At 46.8% G+C, this 22,173-nt stretch overlaps 2 protein-coding genes across 4 annotated transcripts in view; both read left to right on the forward strand.

Moving 5' to 3' along the window:
* The window catches only part of PAAF1 (proteasomal ATPase associated factor 1), a 37,890-nt gene extending 35,525 nt beyond the window's left edge, over nt 1-2,365 (forward strand). For both annotated transcript variants that reach the window (XR_015241073.1, XM_086678287.1), the window contains one exon: nt 1,797-2,365. Coding sequence is in view for 1 of the 2 variants with exons in the window: in XM_086678287.1 (XP_086534413.1) it covers nt 1,797-1,814 (18 nt within the window). In the remaining variant the exon portion in view is untranslated. The remainder of the gene's footprint in view (nt 1-1,796) is intronic.
* Nucleotides 2,366-6,815: 4,450 nt separating this feature from the next.
* DNAJB13 (DnaJ heat shock protein family (Hsp40) member B13) lies at nt 6,816-19,571 on the forward strand. 2 transcript variants are annotated; one of them, XM_086678290.1, is made up of 8 exons: nt 6,869-7,184; nt 11,522-11,625; nt 12,664-12,825; nt 15,208-15,365; nt 16,374-16,487; nt 17,610-17,723; nt 18,583-18,659; nt 19,242-19,571. In XM_086678290.1, the coding sequence occupies exons 1-8, from the start codon at nt 7,117-7,119 to the stop codon at nt 19,393-19,395; spliced, it is 951 nt and encodes a 316-aa protein (XP_086534416.1). In that variant the 5' UTR covers nt 6,869-7,116; the 3' UTR covers nt 19,396-19,571. The 2 variants fall into 2 exon arrangements, with proteins under 2 accessions (XP_086534417.1, XP_086534416.1); XM_086678291.1 differs by having other exon boundaries at nt 6,816-7,184; nt 18,054-19,376.
* The last annotated feature ends 2,602 nt before the right edge of the window (nt 19,572-22,173 follow it).

Consider the following 22,173-nt stretch of genomic DNA (forward strand, 5'->3'; position numbering starts at 1 on the left):
AGACCTCTGGGACTAGACCATTTTCATTTAAGGAGTGATTTGTGATAAGGTCAGGTAGACCCGAAGGGACCTATTCCGGAGCTCAGAAGCATTGGATCCAAAGAAGTTCAAAGGGAACCTCTAAGAAGTCAGATGAAGAAGACAGGATGAGGGAGGATATGGCTGAGTTCACATAGCAGGTGTGTCTGAGTTCTTGTTCCAAGATTCACGCTTTTCCACTGCCATCACATCCATAAGCCCCTTTTCATAGGTCTCCAGAGTTGATATCCTGGTTGTGATGGATGCAGCGATACTTGATAGCTGCCCTAAAATCCAGATTCAAACAGAAAGAGCAGAGGCTAGCTCTCAGGTGCCAAAAGCCTTGTCTTCTCTGAATGGAATATCCCCAGTATGCAGCAGACAAAGCTTTTTTTTTTTTTTTCCTTTTGGGTTGAAGAGTGCATTCTGGGTAAGGAAGGATGGATAACCCCCTTCTGCAGCTGTGATGGCCCAGGGAAGCTCCATCTTGTTTCCTGGCTTTCAGATGCCCCCTTGTGACTAATTGTGAGAAGTGCCTCTTTCTGAGATCTGGAAAGCCGTCAGTGGCATCAGCTACTGAGCGTATATTCGGTGCCAGGCACAGTCTTCACAATAGCCTTGCAAAGTAAAGGTTTCTTGTTCTTTTTTCTTTTTTAAAATTTTATTTATTTGGGGCGCCTGGGTGGCTCAGTCGGTTGAGCGTCCGACTTCAGCTCAGGTCACGATCTCGCGGTCCGTGAGTTCGAGCCCCGCGTCGGGCTCTGGGCTGATGGCTCAGAGCCTGGAGCCTGCTTCCGATTCTGTGTCTCCCTCTCTCTCTGCCCCTCCCCCGTTCATGTTTTGCTCTCTCTGTCTCAAAAATAAACATTAAAAAAATGTTTTATTTATTTACTTTGAGAGAGAGAGAGCGTGCAATTGGGGAAGGACAGAGAGAGGGAGAGAGAGAATCCCAAGCAGGCTCTGCACTGTCCATGCAGAGCCCAGTGCTGGACTTGGTCCCACAAACCATGAAATCATGACCTGAACCGCGATGAAGAGTTGGATGCCTAACCGACTGAGCCACCCAGGTGCCCCGTAAAGGTTTCTTTTTCTTGAACACGTCTCTTTGTGGATACATTTTTTTCTAATTTACTTTTTACTTTGAAGTAATTTCACACCTTCAGAAAAATTGCAAGGATATAGTAACTCTATGTTTAGCATTTTAAGACCGCCACCTGTTTTCCAAGTGGCTGCACCATTTTACGTTCTCAGCAGTGGTGTATACAGGTTCTTATTTTCTCCATGTCCTTGCCAACACTGCCAACACTTGGTTTGTCCATCTTTTTTATTATAATAAGCTGGTTAAAATGGTGTCTACCAGGTTTGTCCATGGCAAAGGTAGTATTTTGTGGAGAGCTACTTTGAGACTATAAATATCCTATTCCTCATACAACTTGCATCATTTAGTTTCAGCATTTGTTGATTTCTGTCTGAGCCAGTTATTCCTACTACAATTGCCAAAAGGTGATTTTATAATTTCATCATTCTTTTTCATTTATAATTTGCTTTCTACTGTAAGGTAGAGCTTTCCCTTCTCCCCCACTTATTTAATTACTAATTCACTCATTCATCATAGATCTATTAGTGTGGACTACACATGGATTCATATTTTATTCTATGGATTATAATCCATTATTACTATGATTTCTTGTGGTGTTTAAATTGTCCCAGCTGAGCCAGTGGTAGCTCCTTCAAGCTGGATCCTATGTCCTTTTGACATGTTTCTATCTTTCTTTTAGCACTTCCATATTTTCTGATATTACAAGATATTCAAGCTTCATCTTATACTTCCCCACCCCAGTCCTGGAATCAGTCATTTGTCTAGATGGCTTCAGTTCTTTTTAGTGGAGAATGGATTTGGAAATCAAGTCTGGGCACTCTATGGATATTCTTTGTTTTGGGGGTATTATTGCTTCTAGTCCCTACCAGTGGACAGTACATATATATGTCTATATTTCTACATCCAGCATTCTAGATATACACTAAAGTTCATGAGTTCACACTGATGTCTCCCAATTCCAGTCCAACTCCACTGGGATTATTCTAGTCTGCATACATACCTCCTTCCTCCAACAGTGAGAAACCTGGCTCTCATAATCCTCAATGTTTCACTTATTTGCTCAATACTTCTGTGAGTAACCAATCTGACAACTACACAAACCACCTCCCCTTTCACTCCAGCCCCTGCACACTTGGTGCTCCTTACATGGAGTCCCCTGCATTCACCTCAGCCAGTCCCAGGCTGAGCAAGGTTCTCACCCAACCCTCTGGGTTTAATTTTTAATAACATCTCTTTTTCTGGTAATAAGAGTAAAATATGGCTAATCACATGAAAAGATGCTCAACTTCAGTGGTTAAATAAATGGAGATTAAAATTCACAAGAAAGCTCAGAAATGCAAAAAATAAAAAATAATGCCATATTTTTACTTTACAAAGAGGCAACTGTGGCTAAGAAATCAGTTTAAAGGGCCGCCTGGTTGAAAAAAAAAAAAAAAAAAAAGGGGCGCCTGGGTGGCGCAGTCGGTTGAGCGTCCGACTTAAGCCAGGTCACGATCTCGTGGTCCGGGAGTTCGAGCCCCGCGTCAGGCTCTGGGCTGATGGCTCAGAGCCTGGAGCCTGTTTCCGATTCTGTGTCTCCCTCTCTCTCTGCCCCTCCCCCATTCATGCTCTGTCTCTCTCTGTCCCAAAAATAAATAAACGTTGAAAAAAAAAAAAAATAAAGGGCCGCCTGGGTGGCTCAGCTGGTTAAGTGTCCGACTTCAGCTCAGGTCATGATCTCATGGTTCATGAGTTTGAGCCCCGCATCAGGCTCTGTGCTGACAGCTCAGAACCTGGAGCCTGCTTCCCATTCTGTGTCTCCCTCTCTCTCTGCCCCTCCCCTGCTCATACTTTGTTTCTCTTTCTCTCTCTCTCAAAAATAAATAAAACATGTTAAAAAAAAAAAAAAAGGAATATTCTTTGTTGAAGGAATGTTGCCCCTGTGTGCCCCTCTCTGTTTAGAATTCTCTTGCTTTTATTTATTATTTTACTTACTCACTACTATGCATGTACTTGTTAATATTTAACTAGCTCACCAGAAGGAAAAAAATAGCCCTGATAGCATTTGCCAGTTTGTTCCAAGCTGTTACAACCAGCTCCAGCACAGCAATCACTACATGTATTCCTAACATATTTATCTTTTCATGTTTTTGAACATTATCATCATTTATGCAAATGGTATGTATTTGTGTGTGTGTGGCTTATTTGCACAAAGACTGTATAGTATTCACTGTTAATGCTGAACATTTGGGTATGCGCATCAACTTTGCAAGGGAATGTCACAGTTTTCTGATGTGGTTATTCTAATTTACACTGACAAAATAGCAGTGTCTGAGAGTTCCTTTTTGTTTTACGTACTCACCAATTCTTGATGTCAAGTTTTTATTTTATTTCAATTTTCTTTTAAATTTCTTCTTTTTTTAATTTTTTTAATGTTTATTTAAACATTAAAACTTGTGAACCGTGAACCTTGAGATCATGACCTGAGCCAAAGTCTGATACTTAACCAACTGAGCCACCCAGGCACCCCTCAATTTTCTTTTAAGGTACGTGTGTGTGTGTGTGTGTATTTTCATTTCATTTCATTTCATTTCATCTCATCTCATCTCATCTCATCTCATCTCATCTCATCTCATTTCATTTCATTTCATCTCTATGCCCAACATGGGGCTTGCACTCACAACCCTGAGATCAAGAGTCACATGCTCTACCCACTGAGCCAGCCAGGCACCACTGAGGTCAAGTTTTTAAATGTTTGCCAGTATAGATGTGAAATAGCATCTCATTGTGAACTTTAATTTGCATTTTTTGTTTGGCCATCTTGTTATAAATGCCTATTTATTCCTTTTGCCCATTTTTCTATTGGGACTTTTTGTGTGTGTGACTTTTCAGGTTTTCTTTTATGTTTCTTTGTTTAAAATATAAAATACAGGGGCATCTGGGTTGCTTAGTTGGTTAAGCTTCTGACTTTGGCTCAGGTTGTGATCTCACAGTTCATGAGTTCTAGCCCTGCATCCAGCTCTCTGCTGTCAGCACAGAGCCCTCTTCAGATTCTCTGTCTCCCTCTCCCCCTGCCCCTCTGCCCCCCTCTCTCAAAAATAAATAAACATTTTTTTAAAAATTGAAAATAAAAGAAAATATAAAGTACAAATCCCTTTCACTTTGGAGCTTGTCTTTTTACCATTTTTCTTAGTGGGGTAGAACCTAGCAATCTTTTCCTTTTTGGTTATGCTTTTTGTGTCTAGTTTAAGAAATATTCTCTGTACGGGTCATAAAGATCTTCACCTATACTTTCTTCTAAGAGTTCATTTCACTCTTAAATCTTTAATCCACCTTTTTTTTTTTTTTTTTTTTTTTTTTGGTATATGGTATAAGGTAGTATCATTTTTTTTCCTTTTAGATATCCTACTGTCCCATAACCACTTATTTAACAGTCCTTTTGTTTTCTGCACCAATCTGTATTGATTGCTGTGTTATGTATAAAGTTTTCATATATGCATGGGTTTGTAGCTGGACGATTGTTCCAGTGGTCTTTCCCTAGGCCAGTGACACACTATATCCCTTCCTTTTTTCCTCCTCTAGAGCAGAATTCCCCAATCTTTAAGGGCAGACTGTGAAATGACTTCCTTCCAAGGAGTACAATCCAGAAAGGAGCAAACAAAAGTAACTTTACAGTGGAGAGAAACCTGATATATACTACCTTAGCAGATGAAGGTCAGCATGATCAGTGATGTCATGTTGATAGTAGGTACCTTTGATATGATGGGATGAGAATGGCACTTCACTTCTGTGGTCTTCCTTTCAGAAGCCCCCAGCCTCAGTCTAATCATAAGAAAAATATCAAATCAGGGCGCCCGGGTGGCTTAGTTAGTTAAGCATACAACTCTTGGTTTCAGCTCAGGTCATGATCTAATGGTTTGTGGGTTTGAGCCCTGCATCGGGCTCCACGCTGACAGTGTGGAGCCTGCTTGGGATTCTCTCTCTCTCCCTTTCTCTCTGCCCCTCCCTCACTTGCACTGTCTCTCTCTTTCCCTCTCTCTCAAAATAAATAAACTTAAAAAAAGAAAAAAAGAAAAACATCAAACAAATCCCATTAAGAGACTTTGTACAAAATACCTGAGCAGTACTGCTTAAACTATCTAAGTCATCAAAATACAAGAAAAGTTTGAGAAACAGTTTTAGCCAGGAGGAGCCTAAGGAAACATGACAACTAAATGTAACGTGGTATCCTGGGTGGGATCCTGGAACAGAAAAAAAGACATAAGGTTGAAAACTAGGAAATGTGAATAAAGTATGGACTTTCATTATAAACATTGTAACCAAAAGAAACAACAAAACTAAAAGGCAACCTACTAAATGGGAGAAGATATTTTCAAATGACGTATTTGATAAAGGGACAGTATCTGAAATATATAAAGGATGATACAAGTCAACACCCCCCCCCAAATAATCCAATTAAAATTGGGCAGAAGACATGGACATTTCTCCAAAGAAGACATTCAGATGGCCAACAGACACATGAAGAGATGGTTCACTGTCATTTATCATCAGGGAAATGCAAATCAAGACTACAATGAGATATCACCTTATATCTGTCAGAATAACTAAAATAAAAAACACAAGAAATAAGTATTGGCCAGGATGTGTAGGAAAAGGAACCCTTTTGCTCTGTGGTGGGAGTGCAAACTGGTGCAGCCACTGTGGAAAACAGTTTGGAGGTTGCTCAAAAAATTAAAAATACAACTCCCTTACAATCCCAATAATTGCACTACTGGGTATCTATCAAAAATATACAAAAACACTAATTCAAAAGTATACATGCACCCCTATGTTTATAGCAACTTTATTTACAATAGGCAAATTATGGAAGCAGCCCAAGTGCCTATTGTAAATAAATGGATAAAGAAGAGGTGGCATATATATACAATGGAATATTATTCAGCCATAAAAAGAACAAAATCTTGTCATTTGCAACAACATGGATGGAACTAGAGCATATAATGCTAAGCAAAATAAGTCAAAGACAAATACTGTATTATTTCACTCGTGTGGAATTTAAGAAACAAATGAACAAAGGAAAAAGCGACAAACCAAGAGACTTTTTTTTAAAATATTTTTTTTATTAAAAAAATTTTTTTTAATGTTTATTTTTGAGATAGAGCCGGCAGGAGGCAGAGACAGAAGAGATCACAGAATCCAAAACAGGCTCCAAGTTGTCATGTCAGCACAGAGCCAAATGCAGTGCTTGAACCCACAAACCAGGAGATCATGATCTGAGCTGAAGTCAGACACTTAACCAACTGAGCCACCCAGGCTCCATAACAGACTCTTAACTATAGAGAAGAAACTGATTGTTATCCGAGGGGAGGTGGTAGGTAGATGGGTGAAATAGGTAAGGGGACTAAGTAGTGTACTTGTGATGAGCACTGGGGGATGTATGGAATCGATGAATCACTGTATTGTACACCTGAAACTAGTATACATAACATTGTATGTTAACTATACTGTAATTAAAAATTTAATAATAGATAAATAAAATGTCACCAAATTGAACATTAAAAAAAAACAAACCCTGATGTATTATTATTTATGATAAACATACAATACTCATGTAAGCTATTAATAATACAGGAAATTGGGTATGGGTATATGGGAATTCCATACTGTCTTCCCAACTTTTTTGATAATCTAAAACTATTCTAAAATTTAAAATTTATTTTTTAAAAATCAGCAAATGCATTTGTTCTGAAAACTTTTAATTGAAACTAATTGCTACTTTCTTAAAAACTCTTGAGTTGAGAGTTTCTGAGTTGAATGACCTTTGTCAGGGTCACAGGATCAACCGTTTTCCAGTTCTTCGATTGGCTGTTCTGTGAGGCAGAGGTGATGTCTGCTTGGGCAGGAAGGAATACAACTCCCAGAGTGCCCCTGTGCGGTTGTCAGGAGCAACCAAAGAATGCAGACTAACAGCCCTGCTGGAGTCAGGATTAAACAAGGACTGACTGCCTTGCAAGCCAGCCATGGGTCAGGATTATTACTCTGTGCTTCAGATCACTCGCAATTCAGAGGATGCCCAGATCAAGAAGGCGTAAGTTGGGACGGGAGTGAGACTTTAGGGGTGTGCTGGGAAGGCCCCACCTTTATCTTTTCCAAACTGAGCTTTCTTGCACAGCCAAGTGCAGGCAAGATAAACCTTGTTCTTCTGTTGCTTCTTGCATACATACTTACAACCTGGGTTTGGCCTGAGTCAGAGTTCCCAATCCATCATCCTTAACCCCCTATGCCCTGTTTCCCTTCCTGGGTGCCCTGGTTTTCTTAGCAATAAAAATGGGGACAAAGAAGGCATTTGAACTTTTTCCTTTGCAGAACCAAAGGATTAAGAACAGGAGAGTGACCTGGCCAGATGGATGTGTTTCAAATTTTATTCTGGCCGTCATACGAGTTTTTATTTTTTTTTCAAGTAGGCTTTTTTTTTTTTTAAGTTTATTTATTTATTTTGAGAAAGACAGAGACAGCATTAGTGGGGGGAGAGGGGGGTGTGGGCGGGGGGTGGTGGTGGACAGAGACACAGGGAGATGAGAATCCCAAGCATGCTTTTGCACTGTCAGCACGGAGCCCAATGTGGGGCTCAAACTGGAAACACCGCAAGAGTTGAAACCAAAAGTTGGACACTTAACCTACTGGGCCACTCAGGCACCCCAAAGTAAGCTTTTTAAAAAATGTTTGTTTATTTTTGAGAGAGAAAGAGAGAAGCAGGGGAGAGGGGAACAGAGGACCTGAGAAGCAGGCTCAGTGCCGACAGCAGCAAGCCCCATGTGGGGCTTCAACTCATGAACCTTGAGATCATGATCTAAGCCAAAGTCGGGTACTCAACCAACTGAGCCACCCAGGCACCCCAAAGTAGGTTTCTTCTTAAGTAGCCTTCATGCCCAGCTCAGAGCCCAACATAGGGTTTGAACTCACAACACTGAGATCAAGACCTCAGGGTCTTGATCTGCAGGGCTTGACTCACAAACCATGAGATCATAACCTGAGCAGAAGTCAGACGCTTAAGCAACTGAGCCACCCAGGCACCCCTGTTTCAAACAATAGTTCTTAACCCTCCTCTCTTGTAACAACTCTAAGAGATGAGTCATCTATAACACAGTCTCCCATATGGGAGTAACTAGATTTTGACAAAACAAAACAAAACAAAACAAAAATGCTGGGGCACCTGGGTGGCTTAGTTGGTTAAGCATCCAACTTCATTCAGCTCAAGTCATTATCTCATGGTTCATGAGTTGGAGCCCCACATCGGGCTCTGTGCTGACAGCTCGGAGCCTGAAGCCTGCTTCAGATTCTGTGTCTCCCTCTCTCTCTGCTCCTCCCCTGCTTGCACTCTGTCACACTCTCTCTCAAAAATAAATTCACATAAAATTTTTTTTTAATGCTAAATGTATATAATGAATAGAAGCACCACAATGATTCCTAATTGCCTAGCTATTAACCTTCTCAGTAGCTCTCATTAAGCCTACCCTGCTGCATCCAAGCTGTGACTCCACTCCATCTTGCCCACTCAGGGAAACAGAGTGAGGGCACTGCAGGGCAAATCTTAAAACCACTCAAGTTTAGGGGTGCCTGGTTGGCTCGGTTGAGCATCCAACTCTTGATTTCGGCTTGGTCATGATCTCAGGGTCATGGGATCAAACCCCCTGTTGGTCTCTGCACTGGGTGGAGAGCCTGCTTAAGATTCTCTCCCTCTGCCACTGCACCCCCCCCCCAACACACTCTCTCTCTCTCTCACTAAAACAAATGAGACAAAAAACTCCACAGAAACCACTCAAGTTTATATGAAAAATAAGGCTCTTCTCAAACCTACTTACCTTTCCTTATTGATAGAACTTACTTGGAATTCTCCCCATACCTGACTTTGACCTTTGTAACGGAGAGGGCTAGTTTCAGTGTCTCAGGGAAGTGATGACAATTGTCTTTAAGTTTCTGAAAGTAGACAATGTAGATAATCTCTGTAAGGCCTCCAGGGGCCGAATCAGAACCTTCAGAGTCATAGGACAGCAGATCTCACTCACTAAGATGAGATGTTGCTTAAAAGTCAGAGGGGTCCCATGGTGAGATGGGCTGCCTTGTGGGACAGTTAGTTCGTGTCATTCATTACCTCACTGCTGCTCAGTGCTAGGCACCAGGGACACAGAGAAGTAGACACAGCAACTCAAGGAACCCAGGCTAGTGGGAGAGACAAACCAGTCAACAAACAACTGGAGTGCCAAGTGCTAAGTTTAGTGATCAAAGGCACTGGGGACTCGGGAAGGGGAGTCTAACCTAGAATGGAGACTGCAGTCAGGGAGGGCATCCTGGAGGAGTTGAGCCCTGAGCTGATTGTTGAAAGATGAATGAAAATGTGCCAGGGGGAGATGGGAGGGTCTGGAGAGTGGTGGATGTTACAAGGGATGGGAGTAGAATGTCAAAGACCTGAGCAATGCATTGTAGGGAGTTTGGAGCCTGGCCAGAAGGGCAGGAGAGGCCATGGGAGTGGGGAGGGAGAGCTGTGAGTGAAAAGGCCAGAGAAGGAAGCAGAGGCTTGAATCTTAGAGATACAGATTTTATGCTGAAGGCAAAGGGAAACCAGTGGAGGGATTTGGGCAGTGGAGTGATTTGGCCAGGGAGCATTTTAGAAGCATCATATTAAGAAAGACAAATCAATCTGGTGGCAGCACATGGAAAGACCTGGAGAAGGAGAACACTGAAACAGGAAGCCGTGGTTCTGCAATAGTCCTCGGGATGAGGGGCAGGAAGAGAACACTGGGGAGAAAGAAAAACTGAAATGCCCTGGTGACAGGTGGGCTGGCAATGGAGGGGATGAAGAACTTGGGAGTTGATAATGCTCAGCGTTTTGGCTTCATTGCCTGGGCAAATGGGCAAAAACTTGAGGAACGAAAATGTGTTTCTGTCTGGGTTCATTGAGTTTGTGGGGCCTGTGGGACACTGGAGAGCAGATACTAAGATGGCAGCTGGGTGCCAAGGTCTGGAGCTTAGTGGCCTGGTTTCAGATAGAAATTTGGGAGTGGTCAGCGAGTGAGTGATGCTCAAAGCCTTGGGATAGACGAGCTTGTGCACAGATAGTGTGTGGAGTGAGAAGAGAAACAGCGGGAGGGGTCACCAGCATGCAGGGTGTGAGCAGGGCAGAGGAAGTGCACTCTGACCCAGTGGAGGGTATGTGGGGTCCGATTTGTACTGAGCCACTCAGGGGGTTGTGCTGATCCCCTCCTTTGGCTCTTTCAGACCCCCTCCCTGCCTTTCTGCATCCTGCTCTCTGCGCTGGAAGCTGGCCCATCTGAACCACATCAATAGATGCCCTGGCCCTCAGACTTCCTAAATGAAAGCCAAAGAGAGCCCACAGCAGGTGATTGGCAAAGAGGAGAGTGGGGCTGGGGTATTTATTCCCAGCTCCCTTCCTCTGAGAGCCCTTCAGGTTGGGTATCCCTTAACTGAAGATGACAGCTCCTGCCAAGGGCCCCGTCCACACACACTCTTGTGGGATTTCTCCCTTCCCACTCCTATAGGCTCAGGGGTAGCCAGGGTGACTCAGGGCTCCTGGCCTTGGGCTACAGCACTGTCCAGCATGGTTATCCTCCCTACCTCCTACACTTTGGTGAGTGGTCCCTTATTAAACTCTGCACAAATCACCCAGTTCATGCCAACTCTTTCCTCTCAGAACACTGATGATACAGATTCTCAGACACAATAGGCATCGCATCACTGAGTGCTGGGATTGGGTAATACAGAAGCAGGGAAACGAATGAGCACAGAAGTGAGAGATGGTAAAGGGACCTGACGTGTGCCAGTGCCTCTCTGTACCAGGCCCTTTGACACCTTATTTTACCTGATCTTCCCAAGAAGCCTGTGTGTAAGTTCAGATATCACGACAGGATTAGATGTGCGAGAAATGTATTGGGGGAAACGTGAAGGGGGAGCAAGAGCATGCAGGCAGCACCTTCAAACCCCAGTGCATGTCTGATACCTGTGAAAGGGGAGCAGGAAGAAATGGCTGGATGGAGAGAGCTGCAGAGTGGTCTGGAAAAAAGTAGCTGGGCTGATAGATGGGCGTCCTGAAGCAGAGGTTGTGCGTTGGAGGGGTCCTGTGTCCTAGGGGGACGCGCCAGCACCAATATCCCCACCACGCTTAGGCACTGGTTGGGGCAGCTTGGGGAAATGTAGCCTCAGCACAGACACCCAGGGCGGGCAGCTACACTTTCTACCCACTAGGTTCTGTTCAAGGGCATCTGTGCAATGCACCACCCTGGCCACCACAGCCCTGATTTTATAGCTGGCAACATCAAAGCAGTGAACAGCAGAGCCAGCTCTGGACCATGGTCTGCGCCTCAGGCCCATGTCAAATGCTATGACTTGTATGAATCCTCCCTCCTCTAGGTACCGGAAACTGGCCCTTAAGAACCACCCGCTGAAGTCCAGTGAGCCATCCTCAGCGGAGACATTCAGGCAAATAGCAGAGGCCTATGATGTGCTGAGCGACCGTGAGTGATTCCACCCATCTCCTCTGCCCCACCTCTATTTCGAGACCATTCGTTAAGTCTCTGGGTAGTAAAGCATTCCTCTTCCCTGCCTAGAGCCTGAGCAAACTTAGAAGGAAAACAGCATGAACTGCTTCTCTCCATAGTCACAAACTAAGGTTGATGCAGCGTGGAGAGCCCCTGGATTAAGATGATGTGCTCAGCCAGTGTCAGTAGAGCAGGACCTGGGCAGGTCTCCCACACTCCACACCCCACCTGTCCCCTGCAGGGGTGCACACAGTGAGATGCTTGCTGCCAAAGGAAGAAAGCGGCTGAGGCAGGCATCCCCAGTTACTCTTCCCAGATTACCAAGTAGCTCCAGTGCCACCTTTCCATGGAAGGCATGTCTATCAAGGGTCAGAGAGAGGCTGGTAATTCAAGAATCTCCTGAAACCAAAAGAGTGTAGAAAGTGATTCCCCCCCCCCCCCCCACCGCCACACCTCTGCCCCGGGGCACCACGTGCATGCGTGCGTCCCCGAGGGCTTGTTCTGGAGACTGTAATCACAGATGCTGTGCAGAAGAATAGCCAGATCACTAAGGTTTCTCCAGTCCTGAGTTTTCAAGACTTTACAGTCCTTAGACTCTAGGCTTTGAAAGCTCTAGAACTTGGCAGCTCTAGAATTCTTAGATTGTAGAATTTCAAGGTGCTACGATTCTATTTACCCCAAATAAAACAGAAGCTACGATGATGAGTTTAGCCAAATTCTAGGGCGATAGCCTCACCCTCAGTCTCTAGATCTCTCCTTCAATCCTCTTCCCCCTGCCACCCAGCAGGTCTCCACCTTTCCCCATTCTCCTCCGCGTTATGGGATCACACCTAGATCCACCCACGATGAAATTAAACCCCTAACTTTTAGGGTCTCCCTCCAAAGAGTGCCAGACTTTAGAAATAAGGTTGGGTTTGCCCCTTCCTCTCTACCCTGTATCCACCTGCTTCCCAGCCCAGCAGCTATCTTAGTCCCTAACGCCAGCCCCCTCATCAAGGTGACACGTGTCCACAGCTGTGAAGAGAGGCATCTATGACAAGTTTGGAGAGGAGGGCCTAAAGGGCGGGATTCCTCTGGAGTTTGGATCCCAGACCCCATGGACCACTGGTTACGTCTTCCACGGCAACCCTGATAAGGTTTTCCATGAGTTCTTCGGAGGAGACAACCCCTTTGGTGGTAAGAGGCCCCACCTACCCACTTGCTTTATTGGGAAAGGCTGTAGCTGTAAAAGATGCTTTTCTTTGAATCCTTTTGTTTTGTTTACTTTAAAAATATATATAATGCATGGTAAAAAAGAAATTATTAAAGAAATACATTTCAGCCTTTATTCCTTCTCCAGAAGCAGCCACTTACTGTTAACCGTTTATGTATCCTTCCGGAAAATTTCTATGCATTTATGAGCATATATTTATCTTCACCTAAGCCTTTTATCTTATGAAGGGAATGGGACCATATTGTGCACACTGATTTCTTTCACTCAGTATGCCTTGGAGATTATCTCATTATATACTATATTACATAACAGATCTACTTTACTCATTTTAATAGTACAGGTGTGTGTTAGGTAAGTATATGGATGGATGGGTGGATAATCCCAGGTCCCAGACAAACTGACCAAGAGTTGATTCCTGAGGCTCACAGTCATCTTGCAAGGGCACTTAACCTTCAGACCTGTCTTCCTGGCTCTCGTTATGCAACTCAGAGAGTCTAGATTTTCACTGCCTGACCCCCTGCAGCCCCTTCCCCTGGCTGTACTATAGCCGTTCTGCATTTCAAAAGTTCTCTCTTCCTTTTTCTGCATGTTAATAAGAAGTGGGCCACAGCCCACTGTCTCTCCCTCTCAGAGACCTCTCCCCTGTGCATTTCCTTCACCTGCCTGCCAGAAGAAGCTGAGTTGATGAACTGATAAACTCCATGTGTGACTGGAAAAAGCAAGAGACTTAGAGTCAGGCCTGTTTCAAATCCATGCACTGCCTCTTATGAGCTGTGTGATTCTGGGCAAATCTCTTCACTGCTCTGAAACCTCAACTTCCTTACTGTTAAGTGGCTGTAATAGTCCATTCCTCACACGTCACTAGCAAATGAGACAATGTTTATGAAAATGGGCTTTGCAGACTGAAAAATGCCATAACGATGGACAGGTGCATGAAAAAGAGGCAGCTCAGAGGAGCCAAACCAGAGCTTCTAGGGACATCACTTACAGGCTTTGGGGACCCTCAGGCAGTGCCCAAAACTATACTGCTACAGGACTTCACCCAGGGGATTCTTGTGTCCTGTCTCCCTGCAGGACCGAGGGACTAGACCTTCCTATGACCTGGCTGTTGGGGTGTCTGCAACCCGACACAGCACAGGTGCTGGGTGAAGAAATGAATTCAGTGATACGAGAGGGGACCAGGTCACTTACAGGCCTCTTGATTAGTTACTATTTCATAGAGGGGTTTAGGGTGATGCTGCCCTGCCCTCCCCCACCTAAAGTTACTATACCATTCTAGCCTGGGAAGTTCATTCATGGCCCTAACCATAAGAGGCAGAGTACAAAAAAAAATCTTAATTATAATAGCGACCCCTGACTCTACAAAGTTTTCAAAGGTTTTCACACGTAGCAATAAGCATAGTGGTTAAGGGCAGAGGTTCTCATAGTCAGATTGTCCTCTGTTCAGATGAGCTGCGGGACTGTGAGCCTTTTCTTTGGCCTCTCTGTCCAATAAGACAATAGTGTGAAGAACTGAAACCAGCACCTGATGCATAGTAAGCTCTCAGCAAGTTTCCACTTTCCTTCATCGTCTTGTTATTTAATCCTAATGGAAAAAGGCAGATCAGGCATTATTACCCCATCTCACAGACAGAAAAACTGAAACCAAACGACTCCATAGCACTTCAAGAGACAAAGGCTGTTTGCACTGGGATGGAAGGGCAGGGCAGCAAGAGCACTTATGGGTGTAGAGCTGGGCAGGGAAAAAAGAAATTGAGGGAAAAAGAGTTTGGGGGTATGCTGATGAACTCTCAAATTTATTAGGAACCACCCCTTCCCTACTCCCGAATCAGCTATTGACTTCACAGAAACTTGAGTATGTGGTCTTTAGAGGTGTTGTGCTGGGCTGGACAGTGAGGGAGAGTGGAGTGTGGGGAAGGGTAGGAAGGACATCCCCCCAGCAAGCTAACAGCGGGAGTCATTTCTGGCATACCAGGAGCTGCCACCAGAGGGCACTCCTCTCCATCCCGAGGCAGCGAGCCTCGAGGAGTGTTTCTCCAAATTGAGGGGGAAGGGAGTCAGGAAAGTGGGGGAATATAAACGGGATGATGAAGCAGTGGGAAGTGGCAAGCAATGATAACCATTGGATCTGCAATTTAGGACAACTTTTTGGCCTGGCCTAACAGTCTGAGTTTGCAAGGTAGGAATGGGATGCTGAGTATTACACTTGGGGACTGAAGAGGTATATGTGGAGGGGTGTCTGTGTTTCCAAGTCCCTGACACAATCTCTCTTACTCCTCCCCTCCCCTCCCCTCCCCTCCCCTCCCCTCCCCTCCCCTCCCCTCTCCTCTCCTCTCCTCCTGCAGAGTTTTTTGATGTAGAAGGAAGTGAGGCAGATTTGAACTTTGGGGGTCTCCGAGGCCGAGGGGTCAAGAAACAGGACCCCCCAATCGAACGAGACCTCTACCTATCTCTGGAGGACTTATTCTTTGGCTGCACCAAGAAAATTAAGATCTCCCGAAGGGTGAGTACTTGCCTTGCTCCTACTGGGGGCCACTACCTATGCCCTCCAATCCTCTGAGTCACCTCCTCCATGCCCTCACTGGAGACCTCAGGTATGGCCTCTGATAGAATCATGAAATCTCAGAATTGAAGACCTAGGATCATAGAATTCTAGAATCTGAAATTTGGAAGGGACAATTGAGGGTATTAGCCTGATTCTTTCCCAGTGCAGGAATCCCCTCTGCAGAAGGGTCTTTCCCTTCTTCTCATATCAGCCCCATCCCAGTGGGAAGCCGGATTCCGAATGGGAGGAGTCCCTTGTGAATTCTGCCCTCTGGGTATTACCAGACCATACCCCCAGGGCTTCATCAGTGTGTATGCCTCAGGAGTAAGAAGAAACAGTGTGGGCATGGAGGGTGCACTGGGGGACGGTCCCCAAGGGGTTTGATTGAAGACTTTTAGTGGCCCAGAGTCTAGTCCTTGGGTTGACCCTATCCTATGGCTCAGCCCTATGCTAGACACATGAGCAAAGCCTCCTCACACCTTTGCCCAGCAGAGGAGATGCCAGCTGTGGCACAGATGGCACTCATCTGGGCATGTGATTGGGTAATGGTTGGATGACATAATAGGGAATGCTCAGATATGTTGACCTCTGTGGTCTTTCTCCCTTCATGATTAAGAAACCTGCCAGCCCCTCAGGGCCAGAGCCACTGGGTTGGGAGAGAGGAACTGAGTATGTGTTCACCATGCATCTGTTAGTGGCCAGGGCTACGTGATCTAGGCCTGGAGTTGGGGGCTTGGTCAACTAATGGTGACTGCTTGGCATCTCAGGCCCTAGCCCAATGACATCATCCTAGAATCGTAAGTTCTTGGTTCCAGTAAATGGGGTGAGAATGGGGATGGCTCAGGGCAGCTTCTCCCTGTTGCTAGAAGATTGCATCTGAGCACAAAACCCCCTTGGCATCTTTCTCGTGTTAAAAGGCCAGCTGGGAAATCTGGAGCAAACCTCCCTTCTTCCATCTGGCTGCAGGTGCTGAACGAGGATGGGTACTCCTCTACCATCAAGGACAAGATTCTCACAATTGATGTGAAACCTGGTTGGAGGCAGGGCACACGGATCACCTTTGAGAAGGAAGGGGACCAGGTGAGAAGGAGGGAACTGACTAGGGTCAGTCCTAGTGTCAGTCACCCAGCCTTGCTCATGTGGTGGAAAGACTGAGGGGGAAGGAGGCAATGCTTTCCTCTGCCCCCTGACCCCAGTCTAGTAGGGAGACCAGTCTGCAGAGTCGGTGAAATGATCCCCAAAGTCCCTTACCAGGGACAGAGCCTCACAACACCTCTGTGAGTGGATAGCCCAGGGCTTTCCCCCATTTTGCAGAGTAGGAAACTGAGGCCCAGAAAGGGTAGGGATTTGGCCAGGGCAAGAGCACAAGAGCTCTTCCTGATTTTCTTCAGTGCTTCTTGAATAAAGCCCAACTATAGGAGGTATTCAGAAACCACTTATTAATAATAATTTTAATACTGCTTAATATCTTCATGATAATTACTTATTTAAATAAAAATATAAAATTATTGTTCAAGGCATGCTGTATCCTGAGGTCTGAGAAGAGGCAGAGTGATGGCATTTTCAGAGCCAAGAGAGATTAATTCCTCTGCCCATACTTCTTGCTCCCTTTCTCACCTGTGAAACATCTACTTCCAAAACACCCCTTCAGGACCCAGCTCTAATGCTCTGGGCTCTGGGCAGCCTCCCCTGACCTCTCCACCTGGCTCAGGGCCTCTCTAATCTCCTGCCTCTGGGTTCCTTTTACCACAGTCCTGAGCATGCTGAGGACGGTGTGTCTGTTCCCCCCACTAGACTGGGAGCTTCTTGCTTGTAGGGACCAGTTAGGCTCCTCTGCCCCCTTAAGAGACCTTAGCAGAAACTTGTCAGGACAGAGGTGTGTAAGAAGTTGTTTTCAAAACTTGCAGCTCAGCATTTTACCCACCCCCTGAGGAAGCTTCTGTCCCTCTCCACCTGAGTGAATCCTGTTGGGCATGCTCCATAGAGGAGAAGTAATGGGGGGGGGGGGGGTGGTGGTGCTGGATTCATTGGAGTAGGCTTCTCAGAGGAGGGGCTATGAAACCAAACTGAAAAGGTCCTTCCAGAAAACCTAGTTCAATCTCTTCATTGTTCAGAAGAAGACATGGAGACCAGTAGAGTCAGGAACTTAGCCAATATCACACAGCCGATTAGTCCTTGTCACCCCTTGCCTCCTCTGCCCAGGGCCCCAACATTATCCCAGCCGACATCATCTTCATTGTAAAGGAGAAGCTACACCCTCGCTTCCGCAGGGAGAATGACAACCTCCTTTTTGTGAATCCCATTCCCTTGGGCAAGGTGAGTGGGCAAAGTGGAGGAGGAGAAGTGGGCAGATGAGAGTGAGCAAGCAGGCCTCACTCTGCACTCCCCCCAGTGCCTATGGCGCAGGCCTTCAGAACGTGAGGAGTGCACATAGAATCTTTGTGGCTGTCTTCAGGGCCCCTCCATGTCCTCACAATCCAAACAAGGAACAGCACCAGCCTAGACTTTGCCTCCCCTCCCCCACCCTACCTGTGGGCAGTTACTCTGTCAATTCTACCACCTAGTCCCAGAGTCAGAGTCTGAGCACCTGGGTCTGCACAGCAGCCCCTTTGGTGGCCTTCCTGCCTCCTTTCCCATCTCCTCTAGGCTCTTCCCCATGCTCATCTGACTGTGCCACACGCCTGTCGGAGCATCTTCACAAGGTGTTTAAGGCCCTCCACATTCTGCCTCTGCTGATCTCATCCCCTGCACTCCAACCACTGTGCCCCTGTCCATTGGGAGCATTTTCCCACCTCCATTCTCTTGTTTGTGCTGGGCCGTCTGTGTGGAATGCTGTATATCCACCTTGTCTGACTGGCAGGATCCTCTTCACCCTCATCAACTGCTACCACCACTGTGTAGTCCTCCTGTCCCACTCCACAGTGGTTTGGGGGCCTCTCCTTGGCTCCCGCAGACCCCTTTACTTCCCTCTATCATCATCAGTCTTTCCTACCAGACCGTGAACTCCTAAGGGCAGGCAGATGCCTGGCTCGCTCCCCTGTTAGTCCCTGAACATCCTTTTGTCTGCTTGAGGCCAGGCCCAGGGCCTGGCACCGAATAAGCTCATAAAATGCCTTCTAAACAGAATGGCCATGGTTATCTCTCCTACTCCCACCTGTGGCCCTAACGTCCCTAGGCTCTGACCTGCTGCACCGTGGAGGTGAAGACCTTGGATGATCGTCTGCTCAACATCCCCATCAATGACATTATCCAGTGAGTGCATCTGCGTGGGTCCCAGTAGGCAGAAGGGCTGGCCTGGGCCTTAGAGGGTAGTGCCAGACAGGTCAGCCTGGGGTAGTTCAGTCCTCACCAGCAAGGACTGAAATCCAGCCCTAACTCTGGCCAAGCTGCATTCACCTGGTAAATGGAGTGCCTTTTTCTAACTTGCACGAGGCCGCTACAGAGCCCAAAGATTGCAGAGGCGACCTTTGTTGCCTTCCTCCTCCCGAATGTCTCATTAGTGTTCTGAGTTGTAGCCCTCAAGTCCTTTACAGGAAAGGGCCTCTGTATGGGAAGCTTTACTCAGCAGCCCAGCACCCCCCCCCCGACCCCAACCTAGGCTGGAACCTCTATTCCTGGAACCTCCAGTGTAAATGGTTATCAGGGGGCAGGCTGTCTGAATAAGCTGGTCTTCTCTCTCCTGCCACACGATTCTGGCTGAGAAGAGCCACCTGGTGGAAGCTGGACTGACTGCCTCAAGCCTGAGGTTGTGTGAGCATGGGCAGCATGGGATCTGTCAGAGAGCAGTGTTGGGGGGCCCTCTCATTTCCCTTCTTTCATCCTCCCCTGTCTCAGTCCCAAGTACTTCAAGAAGGTGCCAGGTGAGGGGATGCCACTGCCTGAGGACCCCACTAAGAAAGGGGATCTCTTCATCTTCTTCGACATCCAGTTCCCCACTCGCCTCACACCCCAAAAGAAACAGATGCTGCGCCAGGCATTGCTGACATAACTCTGGTGAGCTGAGGGCTGGAGCAGAGGAGGGGAGGAGAAGGCCAGCTGGGCCTTATCCCATTCCTGTCCCAGGATGTGCAGGTGAGCCAGCCCACTGCACAGATGTGACATGAGGATGGGACAGCCTGGGGTTTTTAAACTGACACAATAAAGATTTCCTATCTTCCAACTGTACCCAGGAGACTGTTTTGGAGGGAGAGGAGCCTCATATATTGCTTCTTGTGGAAAAGGGGGAGGGGCATGGCCCAGAAAGCCTAGAACCTGGGTTCCTGTCCAGATTTTTTAAGTGTGGCCAGGTCCCTGAAGGTTCGGAGCCTGTGTGCTCCCCTTGATAGAGTGGGGCAGACCTGAGTGACCTCTGTGGGTCCCCACCCTGCTCTGATTTCTCATGACACAAAGTCTTTAGCAGGGGCAGTCTCTAGAATGTGATATGGTCATAGTGTAGATAGGAAGCACAGAGAAGAAAACACTCGTCAAGGCCACACAAGGCAAAGATGTCATCAGAACCTTGAAGGCCACTTCCCAGATTCACCCTGCTTAGAGGTAGCACAAAGGACACAGTGCTGGAAATGGTTTTGGTTTCTACCTCGCAGCCTCACTTCTCATCTATGCAGTGGGTCCTGGACTGACTCTAGGTGGGGTGGTATGGGAGGCAGAACTGGGTTCTGCTCCTGGCCCTGCCACTGACCCCCCTGGATGTTACTGCTTATAAGCCTCCTGCAGGCTGCTTATGAGAATTGAGTCATTGTGGTGAACATGCTTGGTGAATTCACTGCTTAGATCTCAGGGTTCCAGGGTTGTTGCTGATGCGGCCTCCAGACCCAGCTGGGCCTATGCAGACCACACTTGCTTTCCTGACCTGCATTCCATCAGTCAACAACAGTGTGGCATGCACCTCTCCTGTGCCAGGGCAAAGACTCCTCTCTTTCAAGTCTGGGTTTGGGCTAGGATAGATCTAATCTTATGAGTACGTGGCCACTTTTGTGGAATGACTTCAGAGGTAATAGAAAAGGCCCCCATATTGTCCATATTGGATTCCCCCGTTCAAAACATTCTTTGCTCAAGGTTTTTTCTTTCTTTCTTTCTTGAACATGGGGCTTGAATTCACAACCCTGAGATCAAGACCTAAGTGGAGATTGAGAGTCATACGCTTCACCGACTGAGCCACCCAGGCACCCCTTAACGTTTTTTCTTAAATGGGGACTGGGTAGCACCTGTCAGCCATTTTGAAATCATCAGGGAAAATGTGGCAGGAGCCAACTTTGAGACATGGAGTCTGGACCAGGGTTCTAGGAAGCACCTGTGCAGCCCGTAAGACATGTAGGCCTTGGAGTCAGATACACCTCAGTTGTATGCTCTTTGGCAAATCACTTTGCCTTTCTGAACCTGTTTCTTATAGCAAAGATTGCAAGCCTGATCTTGCAGGCCTTCAGGAAACCAAATGAGGAGTGAAGCCGACTCTGCCCTGAGGCACGGCCTAGGTGGAAGAGTGGTGGTAGCTGCCCTGTGCTGAGAGCAAGTGGGTGCAAATCCTAGCACCCAGGTCTCCTCTAAGCCAGTAGGAAAGCCTGCCTCTAGCCTCTTCCTCATGGCAATGCTCTGAAGGAAGCGTGGTCTTAGGCCTGATGAAAGATCTTTGTGAAATTCCTATTACCTTGGTGATCTTCAGTGCTACCTCATCTGGCAGGCAAGGCAGGGCCTGTCATATGTCCATTTTATAAGCTGTGAGGACCAGTTATTAGTGAGGCTACTGGTAATGTTGTTCCATGGTTCCTGCCACCTGCCCCAGCTCCTCACTGTCCCAGGATCATGCCCAGAACCATGATGGAGTCTGGTGGCCTTGTGTCCAAGTGTCTGGGACACAAGACTGATAAACGAATCAGATGACTGACATGCCTAAGGCAACAAATTGGCCCGGTTTCCTCTGGTATAAAACAGTAGCCTGCTTTATAGGACTAGTGTGAGAATTAAGGTGTATGAAGTGCATTGACCAGGTCGGTCCTCCATTTATGTTGACTCCCTGCAGCCCAGGAGAGCAGGCCCACTGGGCTGCCTACCACCTTCGCCTTGGCTCACCTTGTGGCACCCATCCCCGTTCCTCTTGGGGACTATGAGACCCCAGCTCAATTTGTCAGATGTTACAAAGTACGGTGAGGAATCCTGGGCCCTCTTTCCTTCTCCAGGACTCTCATTTCCTGGACCCCTTGCCAAAGCTCTGAAGGGCTGAGCCTCCAGCTCTGACCAATGGGGAGGAGCAGTAGCATCAGCTGCTTGAGGCTGTGGGAAGAGGGAGACCACATTCTCTGAGCCTGGCTCTACAGCTGTTTGACATTCTGAAGGACTCCAGCTCTGGTCCCTGGTGAAGAGGCACAGTGGGGGAGAAAGGAGTCTGAGTCCTAGTCCCAGACTTCAGTTTCTTTCAATAGCTATAAAATGAGCCTGGGTGGCTTAATTCTAAGGGCCTGCTTCTGCATGAGATGCCTCAGGATTCTGGGACTTCATAGTCCCCTACCCCTTGAAACAGATATAGAATCTGCTTTCCTGCCTCTGTGGACAGCTGGTAGGAACAGGGACAGGGAGGCTGACACCCTGTGCAGCCTAAGCCCTGGTTTGGCACTGCCTCCTTGGGATCTCCAGCCTAGGGAGAGGGTGAGTGTCCAAATGAAAGTATCCTCAGACTGAGGCCTCATATTTTCCTTGCACCCTGTCCCACCCAGTGCAGTAAGAATGCCACCTAAGGGTGTGACTGTGGAGGATGAGAAGCAGCCAGACTTGT

This window comes from Puma concolor, chromosome D1, assembly GCF_028749965.1.
Source record: "Puma concolor isolate L17-30 chromosome D1, mPumCon1.1.hap2, whole genome shotgun sequence".
Lineage (NCBI taxonomy): Eukaryota > Metazoa > Chordata > Mammalia > Carnivora > Felidae > Puma > Puma concolor.